This window comes from Engraulis encrasicolus, chromosome 2 (assembly GCF_034702125.1).
Source record: "Engraulis encrasicolus isolate BLACKSEA-1 chromosome 2, IST_EnEncr_1.0, whole genome shotgun sequence".
Classification (NCBI taxonomy): Eukaryota; Metazoa; Chordata; class Actinopteri; order Clupeiformes; family Engraulidae; genus Engraulis; species Engraulis encrasicolus.
Genome location: NC_085858.1, coordinates 7,100,081 through 7,112,994, shown reverse-complemented (window position 1 = coordinate 7,112,994; position 12,914 = coordinate 7,100,081). Strand labels below are relative to the sequence as shown.

The following is a 12,914-nucleotide window of genomic DNA, read 5'->3' as shown; positions in this document are numbered from 1 at the left end:
TGCTGGTGCTATTGATTCCAGTGTGGCCTGGCAGGGCAGGCCAGACGACAAGGCAGAAATGCTGACAGGGCCTGGCCGTGGCCACTGAATAATAACAAACACCAGGCCCACAACACAGCCGGCTGCTGCTGCTGCTGCAATATGAAAGAAGTCTCAAATGAAAGCAATACTGTTCTCCGTTTGTAACGTTCACGCATCAGCACAATCCCTCTGTTTTAATGGGGATTCATTAAAAAACAAAACCAAGTCAGGACGAGAGAATTTAATATATACCACCAGTACATTTTTTTCTACATCACTTCAAAAGCACAGGAGGAGCTTTTGGAAAGTTGTGAGGTATGGGAATGTGTGTAATGTAATTGGGGAAGCTGTGCACGCTAGTTGATGTGAGCGAGCCCACTGGATATTCCACCGCTCTGCAGGCTGCAAGCTTGCTTCCCTCTCCTTCCTCCTTACAAAGCAGCGGCCCAAGGGGAGAAGCCTCTCCAAAGCATCGCTATAAATCACTGCTAACTCACCACTATTCTCTCCAGGGGGACCTTGGCACATTTTTATCAAACATGAATCCTTGGGATGAGCAAGGTATGCTTGAGGCTGCTGCTGCAGCAGAGCAGCACCAGAGCATCACATCACAACACTAACACACACACACACACACACACACACACACACACACACACACACACACACTTGTGCACATGCACACACGCACACACGCGCACACACACACACACACACACACACACACACACACATACACACACACGCACACACACGCACACACACACACACACACTTGTGCACATGCACACACGCACACACACACACACACACACACACACACACACACACCAAAGATCTGAGACACTCTCACACACAAACACAGACCAACACACAACCAGAGTCAAACAAGCACAAATAAAGACACACCACACACCCATCACACATACCTACACTCATTAAAAACAGACATTAATCTATGAATTATATCATATTCACTTCATAATATTTATTACACATGCAAACAATGCACACATTTAGTTAGCACAGATACACAGAGACACTCACACTGGCAGCAGGCGTGGCGGTGGCGGTGACTGTGGCGGCAGCGGCGGCGTGGCGGTGTTCAGGTTTGGGGTGCTGCTGGGGGGGCTGGCTGTGCCCCTGGCCGTGCCCCTGGCCGTGCCCATGCCCATGCCCATGCCCGTGCCCAGGTCCGTGCCCGTGCCCGTGGCCGGGGGCCGTCTTCTCGCTCTCCTCTCGGCTCATGGCCAGCGCCAGCTGCAGCTGCAGCTCCTCCTCCCCGCTGGTCTGGGGCCGAGCCTGCTCCAGATCCGGCGCTAGTTGGGGGGAGGAAGAAGAGGCTGAGAAGAAGCAGGAGGATGAGGGAAGAGAAGAGAAGAGAAGAGGACCCGATGGAGAGAGGGAGGAAGGTTTTACAAGCGAGGGAGAACGAAGAAGAAGAAGAAGAAGAAGAAGGACAAGCCAAAAGACAAGACAGACACAGATACACACAGAAAAGAGAGAGAGAGAGAAACTCAATTGAAACCCTTTAATAAGCCACAAGATTAAGAAAAGGGGGTATGGTTGAGGTTGGGTGGTTGGTGATGAAGGGGAGGGGGATGGAGGACAGGAGGGGCATGGGGGTGGGGTGGTGGAATTAGGCTGAGTTTTCGTGTGAGCTGGCACAGCGTGCGCATATTAAGTTGCCCTATAGTAGGCACCCGAGCCGTGTGCGCTGTGCGCCCGCCCAGCCCTCGTCCCGGGATTACTTCCCCTCCCGCCACTGCCTCCCAGCTGGGAACAATAGCCCGCCTGTACAGGGGCACAGAGGACAGGGAGGGGGGCATGAAGGGGCGGCTTATGCTATACACAGGATCACCATCATCATCAATACACACACGTACAAACACACTAACACACAAACACGTGAGTATACACACACACGCGTGCGTGCGCGCGCGCGCGCACGCACGCACACGCGAGCACACGCACACACACGCACGCGCACACACGCACGCGTACACACGCACGCGTACACACACACGCGCACACACACACGCGCACACACACACGCGCACACACACACACACACGTGCGCACACACACACGCGCGCACACACACACGCGCGCACACACACACGCGCACACACACACGCGCACACACACACGCGCGCACACACACACGTGCGCACACACACACGCACACACGGCAGGTTGCAGAACCTGGCAAGTTGCAGAATGCACGTCTCCCAAAGTCTAAACAAGTGAGGTACGGGGTGTGGCAGACGGGGTGGCAGGGTGGTGGGGGTTGAGACTGGCAGTGCCCGGGACTGAATGCCCGGTCAGGCCAGCAGCAGCAGAGTCAGACGCTGGCAGAGTTCGCCACCTCTGAGCCTCCCATCAATTCCACTGCAGTGCCTCTCAAAGGCCTATGCCTGGCCTGGAATGCACACGCGCTCCACCGTGTACACACTGGCACATACGAATGCACACACACACAATCGACCGTGTACACACACACGCACATATGAACGCACACACACACACAGACACAGACACAGACACAGACACAGACACACACACTTGTGCATGTACAAAGCAGGCAGGCAGACACACACACACAGATAATCTCACACACAAACAAAGCGCCGCCTAAGTACAGCTCTTCCTCTGTCTCTCTGTCCGCTCGTCTACTGACCAGTGTGGCGAAGTGCACCAACACCAAACTCATCACCACCTCCCCCCACCAACTAGGGAACTGGCACACAATCCACAACCTCCATCTGATTTCCAAAATAAAAGTTCTCAACCTTTCCCGCCCCACCTAGACCATACTTCCCATAGACATACAGTATACTATACATAGTACATGTGTATGATACTTCCTACAGGCCCTGCCATTCCCTGCTTAGCATGCACACTGAACATGGTGACATGCGAGATTGGCTGAGGAAAAATGACTTTGCTAACTTGGTCTGACTTCAAATAGGTAGGGCTTAGAGGGTGAAAGGATGAATTAAAAATAGATCTTTTTTTAGGGCGTGTACTAGAGGCCCCAAGAATAGGACAGATAATGTTGCAAAAAAAACGAACATTAACAATGTTCCTAATCCAACGTCTCCTCTGAAGCACCCGCGCGGCAAACACAAACCCCACATCTATGGAGGATGTCACTCAGCCAGTGCTTCTCAACAGCTGCACACAGCAGCACGCCGGCGCTGAGCGAGTTTCAGAACAGGGCGGCACTGTACTTCCCCCAGATTTCTTGGCACCACTCCAACACAAATATGATTCTTGTCCTGCCAGTCCAGAACCCGAATCACACTGATCTCATGAGAATTGAGATTGCTTATCTTTAGGGGGATGCCGTACCGTATATATAATATTGAACAGCTGCCAGCTAAAAAAAAAAGAGAGAGAGAGAGATAGAGAGAGAGAGAAAAAAATCTGTAAACTCAATTACCTCAGGTTCACAGCATGTTGAAAGGCTTATTGGGTTATCATGGAGGGCCTAAATGCTTTGAATGCCCTTCAGTTTGGCTTCAGCTATAGTAGTGGGGTCGTAGGCCTATGCAATTTTTCTCAGTCATTTCAAATTGTTGTTAAAGTTTGGTTTTCACTTCCAAGTTGAAGTTTAGGGTCTACAGAACAATTTGGGTTCGAGTGTCAAACACACAGATAACCAAATGGCCTGCGGGGGGCGCTCTAAAATATATAAACTGCTATAACTTTTTATTAGTTTAACCAAATTTAACATATGAGGTATGCATGGATTCAGCATTAAGAGGAGGAGCTGGTGAGCTAAGTATTTGGTTACTGGATTAAAGACATACTATGTCATAAACACACTTTTAGCCCATGGACAGCAAAATTCAGGGTTTTTTTTAAGATAAAGGGTGGAAATGCCCTCCAAGTTGCAATGAAACATAATTTATTGTTACAAGTTATTGTAAATAAAGCCTGGGATATCAATCAACTTGATTTTTTCAGAATATCCCTGAAGCACAAAGATACCTAGGATACCTATACACAAATAGGGCTGCATAAAGCCTATGTGATATTTAGGACCCAATTTGCAACTTTGAGTTTATGAATTTAGGATCATGAGTATCAACTTTTTTCAATCAAGCCATATTCTATTCACACATAAAATCACAAAAAAACGTATCTGGAAGAAAAGACATCAATAATAATAATAATAATAATAATAATAATAATAATAATAATAATAATAACAAAAAGACTTTCCGGAGAGACAATGCTATTAGTATGCTTGCGGCTTATGCACACACACACAGAGCTGTTGTATACACACAGAGAAACACGAGGGAAAGAGATAGAGGTCTGAGTGTGTGTGTGTGTGTGTGTCTGTCTGTCTGTCTGTCTGTGAGAGAGAGAGAGAGAGGTGTGTGTGTGTGTGTGTGTGTGTGTGTGTGTGTGTGTGTGTGTGTGTGTGTGTGTGTGTGTGTGTGTGTGTGTGTGTGTGTGGAGATGCTTCAGGTGCCTTTCAGCAATGGATGGGTAGGGAGAGGTAAGGGTGGGATTCGAACCTGCAACCCTCTGACAGACCAACACCCTACCCAGTAGGCCACTGCCATTTACTGTATACAGTGGCTACAGCAGCATACTAGGCCATGGTTGCCCAGGTGACAGCAGAGGTCTAAAGTTCTACATGGCTGTATGTGTGTGTGTCAATGATACAGTAAGTAATGTAGACCTCCTGTGTGTGTATGAATGAAGATTCTAAAGGTGACAATTTGGCGGTCAATAGCTGAATAATATGTGCAGCCTTATTTTTACACTGTCATATCTCCAAAAGTTTTGCAAGTTGTCAGATGATATTGACACACAAATGGCACAACCCTGCTCTTCATGTCAAAGCTGAGATCACTTTTCAAGGCCAAATGGTTGAGTCAAAAAATGGACATATTCAGGCCTATGCGCTGAGCTGTTCACACATTTGTTTTTGTAAGTGAATGGGGTCACATCATAGGGATTTTAAAACTGCTCTCTCCGAAACATTTTTACGAGTTGGCTTATGATCTTCACACAGTTTGTATTCAGAGCCAAGACCTCTCTGACAATGCCTTTACCTAGTTGATACCTTAAAAACCCTAGGACAGGTCGCCTCTCACTGTAACTGACACAATTTGTGACATCATCATCTTGACTATTCTACCATTAATTTCAATGAGGGGGAAAACAGAGAGATAACTGAGGAAAAACAAGTCTGGTGAACGAATGAAAGGGGGTAGGCCAGCAAAAAATACACCACCCTGAGCCCTTTTCGAGCCATTCAATTTGGGACTCGAACCGTGTCTCTATCTCGAACGCTGCAACGATTCAAAGCCGGCGTACTAATGAATGGCGATTCCCATAGGCCGAGGTGAATGGAAAAATTTAGAATAATAATAAACTGTTGATGAACAATTGGTATGCTTTCCCGCAAACATACTAAATAAACTGTTGGAGAACAATTAGTCTGCTTGCTGGCAGCAAGCAGAGGCCTTTGGCAAGCATACTAAATAATACTATAGGACTATTTCATACATGGTAGACACAATCATCTGCTGTTATGAGAACATCTCTGTCATAACTGTCCATTTGTTACCAGCTGACAGGAATGAAAACCGTTCTTATCATCTGCATTTGCCAGAAAGGCCTGCCAATCTGGTAACAAATGAACAGTTCCCAGATTTGGACTACACTACCAAAGATGCAGTTGCCAAAGATGTATTCCAACTAGAGGTGAAGTGCAGCTGTACTAGTACTTGTACAAATAGACCTGCCAGATCTCGGTGCAAGTTCATAAAGGCAGAGTTAAAGTGCACACGTCTGTGCAAGTGTACATGCAATTTCTAAGACTGACCACTGACTGTTTTTGCATCTGTTCTCTGTCATAGTTATTGTAGAGTGGAGTATTGGAATAAATGTTAGCCCTATGGTCTTCTGTTTTCTTTTTGAATGCAGGAAAAAATGATGCTCCCCATAGTATTTATTATTATTATTATCATTATTATTATTATTATTATTGATTTACTTTCTTCCAGATATAAAGTTTTTAAGTTGTGAATAAAATTATGGCTTGATTGGAACAAAAAGCTGGTACTCATGTTCCTAAATTCATACACTCAAAGGTGCAAGTTGGGTGCTAAATATCACATAACTTAGGCTATATGGAGCCATATTTGTGTATAGGCATCCTATTATTATCTATGCTTCAGGGATATTCTGAACAAATCAAGTTAAGTGATAACCCAGGCTTTGTTTACAATAACTTGTAACAATACATTATTTTTCATTGCAACTTTGAGGGCATTTCCACCCTTTATCTTAAAAAAAGCCCGGATTTAGCTGTCCATTGGCTAAAAGTGTGTCTTTTACATAGCGTGTCTTTAATGTGGTAACATTACTTAGCTCACCGGTTTCTCCTCTTCATGCTGAATCCATACATAGCTCATATGTTAAATTTGGTTTAACCAATCAAAAGTTATAGCAGTTTATATATTTTAGAGCGCCCCCCGCAGGCCATTTTGTTATCTGTGTGTTTGACACTCGAACTCAAATTGTTCTATAGACCCAAAACTTCAACTTGGAAATGAAAACCAAACTTTAACACCAATTTGAAATGACTGAGCCTATGACGACCCCACTATAGGAGTCAGGTTAACAAGGTTCTCTGAATGCTTTCTGACAGCCTGCCAGACTAGCACCTTTCTGCTAGGGAGAAAGTGTCTGACCACGGTGGAGGGTGTGGGTGTGGGGGGCTCTGTGTCTGAGAAACAAATCAAGCGGGGAGAAAAACGTAATGGAGCAGAACAGTAAGCGTAACTTTGACAGGAATGGGCTGGCCTAGCCTTGTTGTATATGGCCTTCACTGAGCACCGGGAGGGATCTCTACAGAGACATCCACCAGCCTTCGCCCCTCCACTAGCAAGGAAACGCACCATGGAAATCAATAAGGCTGTCCACCCCCACCCAGCACGCAATGACAACATGGGAGTAGACGAGTGGGACCAGCCATGCTAAAGTGATTTAAAGCATAGACGACATCGACCCATATGCTGCTGCGTGCGCTTTACACTCTCCATGCCAATTATGGCACATTTGCGACAAGCAGAGCTTGACAGTGTAAACAGTGGTTTGTGGTGTAGCTGCCATGGTTGGGGCACCATAAACCTTACCAGAGAATAGCTTGGGGTTTTAGCAGGTGCTGCTGACTGGCTCGTTTCCTTCTCGACACCAAGGCTGGAGACACGTCACTCTGGAACAGGTCGTCTTGTTACCAAATGCCAAAGTCATGTCTTGCTCCGCAAGGCTCGTGACACATACTTGCCACTAGATATGAGCATGCACACAAACAACGATCGCACATACTTGACTAATCAAGACTATCTACTAGAACTGGGTGCAAAAACACGCACACGCACACAGCTCGCTCGCACTCGCACTCGCACGCGCACGCGCACACGCACACGTACACGCACACGCACACGCACACGCACACGCACACGCACACACACACACACACACACACACACACACACACACACACACACACACACACACACAACTTTGGGAATGCCATTTCATTTTGCGTTTCGCTCAGACTGCACAGGGAGAACAGTGCTTCCATTTTCTGGGCTTGTTTTTCCTGAACGAGCAAGTAGTGAGAGAATGAGAGGAATGCAGGCCATAGATCAAGATCACCATGCACCAAGTAGAAGTACAGTGCACCGTGACTGAAACTCAGAAACCACATGATTGAGCCCGGATGGAACCAGAAAAACTGAACAGGAGAGGCAGAGATCTGCATGGGACATCCCACCTAAAACCTTAACTGAACACCAGAGATGTGTAATGCAGTCAGAGGGGAATTGTAGCAAAACAAATTTTAAAGGAAAAGTCAACAACGTAAAATTTGTAGAATTTCTCAACTGTAATGACACCAGATTGTGAAAAGAAGGTGTTTGGTAGTGCTAACTTTTCATTTGTTGAGAGAGAACGAGACTTGGCCATTGAGAAGTCTAGAATTCTCCCACTCCCATAGAAGTAGAGAAGGAAGTTGGCAAAGAGTTTGACGTGTCCTGTTGGCAGCATTACAGAGGAATAAAACTGAAAGTACCAGCAAGACAGGTGCATAACGAGGAGTCTTCACAAAATCAATACAATAAACACGAGTAAGATGCCCAACACCACAGTAAACAGGACATAAACTAACTTCAATTACAAGTCTATGTGCTCTGTGTTCTTACAGCGGAGTGCATCACACCCCTTGTCTGAGGGTAAGGTAAGCAGGTTAGCAGAGACTTAGCAGAACACTACGCACTGGTAACATCATTGACTATTGAATAATCAGTTAAGTCGTCTGTGCGTTTATTTGAATGATGGTTCACTGAATGTGTGTTTTGACACTTCTGCAGATAAGATGACTGACATGCGTCTCTTTTGTACTCACAATTATAGGAGGATGGCGACCCCCGCGATCTGCTGTACTCATCCCCGTACAGGGCTCCCATGCTGGGCTGGCTGGTCCTGCGGCCTGGGTACGGTGGCGGCATGGACCCGTAGCCCAGGCTACCGCCGGCCATGCGCTCCCGAGTCTTGTGGGCCTGGGCCCTCTCCTGCCTCAGCCGCTCGTCGTCGCGGACGAGGGAGACCAGCTGCTTGGCGCGCTCGCGCACGTGGATGCCCTGGTCCTGGCCGTCGCGGTCGATGTACTGGAAGTCCCTCAGGGTCTGGACGGCGTAGATGTTCTCCTTGCACTGCTGGGCCACCCGCTCCGAGCCCGTCTTGATCAGGTAGTCCAGCAGCATCAGGGCCTTGTAGACGTGCCGCCAGTTCTTGCCGTGGTCGTTGAGGCGCTTCCAGATCATGCCCATGACCTCGGTGAAGGCCACCACGTTGAAGGTCATGTCGGCGATCTCCGCCATGAGCGAGGTCGGCGGTCCCCATGGGTCGTTGGAGGTGGCCTCGCGCACTTTGATCTCCGCGTCCGTGTAGTTGTTGACAATGTTCTTGACCGAGCGGCGCAGCGATGAGGTGGTCATGGTGACGTCTATGTACAGGGGCCGTGGGAAGGCGTAGGTCCGCCCTCCCCCTACACCAGTCCAACTGGGAAATCCAAAAAAGTAGCACCCCCAAACAACTGCAGGGAGAGAGGGGAAACTTGATTGGCTGATGTCACTTCAGAGGTGGATTTGAACACGGGGTCTGGCCTTTACTTCCGTTAAGCAGCTGTATCAATGACATGAGGACCTGCTGAATAGGGGAGAGAGAGAGAGAGAGAGAGAGAGAGAGAGAGAGAGAGAGAGAGAGAGAGAGAGAGAGAGAGAGAGAGAGAGAGAGAGAGAGAGAGAGAGAGAGAGAGAGAGAGAGAGAGAGAGAGAAGGCAGAAAAAAGGTGTCACTGCAAAAGCCCTCTAAAACCACACAGCATAGAGTTTCAGCTGGAGCAGTAGAAAAACATTAGGCTCATCGACTTGCCTAAGCAGGGGCCTAAGGAAGAGAGAGAGAGACACAGACACACATCCCATAATGCTCTTGCCATGCTAAGACACAGTCTCCCTGACTGACCGGCTGCAAAAACAACCCCACTTTAGCCCAACACACAGCTCGCTCACCACACATTGCACATTTCACAAATGCTTTCATGCCTCATTCCAGAGCACTCAATGACAGCATGGACTCCCGGGACACATACTCACAAACACACAGATAAATAAATAATAGAGGGAAAACTGGAAACACAACACTCAGCACTAAGCTCGCTCTCTCTCTCTCCCAGTACAAACGAGTTTGAGGGAAAAATCTGTGGGTGTGGTGAAGTTGAAGAAGCGTCTCTCTTCCTGTGATGAGAAAAGACACAAGCAGTAATGTACAAAGAAAATCCATTCTGCCACAATGTTTGGCCAGAGGGAGAAAAGCTACCCGGATTTGTGGAAGCACTCAAGTCATATACGCATTTAAGCTTTCACATATAGGGCAGTATCAAACAATTACTAGCTGCACAAATGTCTTACTAAAAAGCTTAGCATTCCCGTTTCACATGCTCACAAAGGTCATGGAATTTTCTTGACATAGAACCATTAAACACCACAGTTCAATGGTGCGGCTGGCGGCACAAGCCCATGCCAATTTCCACTCATTATCGGGAGCAAAATGAAGTCGTTTGGATGCAAATACACACAGGACCTGTGGCCACACTAGAATATGCTCAAGCGCAACATTGACCAACTAGGCGCTAAATATGCATTGACAGGACATTAACTCGGATACAAAAAATACATGAAGTTCCTCATAATGCCCTGTCAAGTTCTTCAAGCCCAAATATATGAACATGTCTACACCGCCCGTGTAGTTCTATACATCAATGTTCCTGCCTGGTTCTCTTACAGAGATACAGGTTGTCCAAAGGTAACTTGAGGAACTGCTTAGGGCCCCCTTCAGGCCATTACCTGGCCTCTGAGGGTTGGTCAGCAAACAGTACAGTAATGGAAAAACCATTTCCGACAAAGGTTGTTGATTTTTTGCTAAAGGGTCCAGAAATGCTCCAGCATCACCGCTCCAGCCAACTGCTTTAACAGTTTTGCTTTGCCTTTCATTCACAAACTAAATCTGGCCAGCAATCATCATTCCAAGCTGTAAAGTGATGAGATGGAAATAGAATGGTGACATAGGAACAGCTGGCCACTGATGGTGCTCTGCTTGAGTCAGATGACTACATCCTTGGACTCAAGCTCTACCAGAAGCCCACACCAGAGGCCCCAAGTCACAACATGCTGTGGCGGTGGTACTTTTCAGATTGGTTGCCAGCCCAGATGCCCGTAAAATTCATAGTAGTCCCAGTATAAAAGCTTTTTACGGTAGTTGATTGCCCCCCTGTAGTATGTTGTGTACATTTATTCTGCATATGGCTCTATGCAAAGTAGAACACCCTGGTTACTTTTAGCAGCATCTGCAAGGTGCTACAAGGTCTCTATGTTTCCAGTGACAGATAATCACATGATCCATTTCTTTCACTCAACAATAATACAACACTGGCCTACCAGATTTAATTAGTATTAGGCAAATGACTGGCCTGATGGGTGACAAAAGTAGCTGCTGTGACGGTGGGATTCGCATTGTCACGGCAGCATTGTCCTCTTTGAACTAAATTCCTTCTGCATTCTGTGGCGATGGCAGAACTGGTTCTCACATTCACTCTGTCCTCCCCAAAATAGTTTGTCACCCTTTAGCTGCGACAATAATAGCAGGCTATACACCAATACTATAGAAAAGTCACACAACCCTTCTGAACTTCTTCCCCAGCACATAAGCACAAGTGCACATTGTATAGTAACGATTAAATAAAAACACTGAATCACAAAAAGAGACTTTGACCTTGCTGCAATGACAGAGGATGCTTGTATTTAGTTTTCGAATCAATGGGACCGAGCGTTGGAATGTGAGACAGCTGGCAAACATACAGAAAACAATCCCCTAGTTCAGTACAGCAACCGTTCTCCAAAGGCAGGCCCACATTTGGTGGCCTGTGGTTTAGAAAGTTACCCACCCACCGGCACATAGGAGACTACCGAATATGAAGGTAAGGTTACAATGTAACAACTCCTCACTCTGGCGGCCCACCTGAAACTCTGATTTCAGACGACAATGGGCCCCAAGTAAATAAATAGTGAGTAGTTCTAGGCTATTGGCTAAAGCGGCTATGACTTCCACGATTCCCAGATTCACGCTCCCATCTCATTACACTCCCATTTCATCTCGCTCCCACTAGCCAGACTAACGGTACCACCGCCATATTACGGAGCCAGTTATCTTGTTGATGTTAGTTTTTTGTTTCTAACCCTAACCTTAACCCTAACCTTAACCCTAACCCTAAACCTAACCCTAACCCTAACCCTAAACCTAAACCTAACCCTAAATTGCTTGTATGTGGCAGTATATGATAATACGTGAAATATAATCGGGTGGGGACCGCAAGTCCGGGAGTGATAGAAACACCGGGGACCGCACGTCCGGGAGCGAACTCCGTTGGGAGTCTCAGTCTGTATGCCGACTTCCACTAGTCAGGAGAATGCTCACTAACTTTCACGACATGCGGTTTGATATTAATTTGCCTACGCTGGAATGCGAGCCCATCTCGAGCATCTGGCTCGGCACCCAGGTTTTCACATACAAATTCAAATCTCGTAACTGAACAGAGAGAACGGATGAAGAGTTCAGCGACAGCCAGTCCTGCGACGACGACACTGGGTCCCGTCGCTTTTAGCTCTAACCCATTTCCAAATAAACCTTCCAACCAGGGCGGAGCACAACACAGCATTGGTTGACATAATTAACACACAACCATTCAATAACAACAATTATATTAACAGAATTCCATAACTTACCTTGAGAGAATGCCAGCGTTAAGTTATATTGCGTCAAATAGAGTGAACACAACCCAGTTCACGCCAGCTACCCAACAAGCCGTGACTCAGCTGGGTGCTGTGGTTTGCGCTAAAACATCCCGCCTTGTTAAAGGAAAGCAGGAATGCGACTTTCGTGGACAACTTCCACTCTTACCTCTCACATTGTCCGTAATATGGGTCCCACGTTAGGGATCCTTTGGCCAAGAATGCTTCCCCTTCCCATGCTACGTGTGCGCAACTCTTCTAAAGCAGCATGAAAAAGTACATGACCAAAACCTGGTCGGAAGGGAAATTTTGGATGCCGTTTCTTCTAGAACGCGTTCATGGTCGTATTATTTCACCAAACTGTACTCCTTGGAGTAAAACAGACCAGTTACTAGTATGAGACACGATACCAAACGCGGGCGCCGAGCCTGCAGATAACATAGACGACCCCCCCAACCAAGCAGTGGACTGAACTGGGGAATGGGGAGGATAGGGAGGGCGCGTTGCCTGCAGA

The 12,914-nt window shown here is 47.1% G+C and overlaps 1 protein-coding gene across 7 annotated transcripts in view; it reads right to left on the bottom strand.

The window, feature by feature from the left end:
• The window catches only part of epn3a (epsin 3a), a 26,173-nt gene extending 13,259 nt beyond the window's left edge, over positions 1–12,914 (bottom strand). Inside the window, exons 1-3 of one of the 7 annotated variants that reach the window (XM_063220989.1) lie at positions 12,570–12,914; positions 8,462–9,264; positions 1,069–1,364 (exon numbers count right to left, since the gene is read on the bottom strand). In XM_063220989.1, coding sequence (XP_063077059.1) covers positions 1,069–1,364; positions 8,462–9,053 — 888 coding nt within the window. In that variant the 5' untranslated portion in view covers positions 9,054–9,264; positions 12,570–12,914. Of the gene's footprint in view, positions 1–1,068; positions 1,365–8,461; positions 9,265–12,394 lie in introns of all 7 variants that reach the window. The other 6 variants (XM_063220971.1, XM_063220979.1, XM_063220964.1 and 3 more) reach the window with 6 other exon arrangements.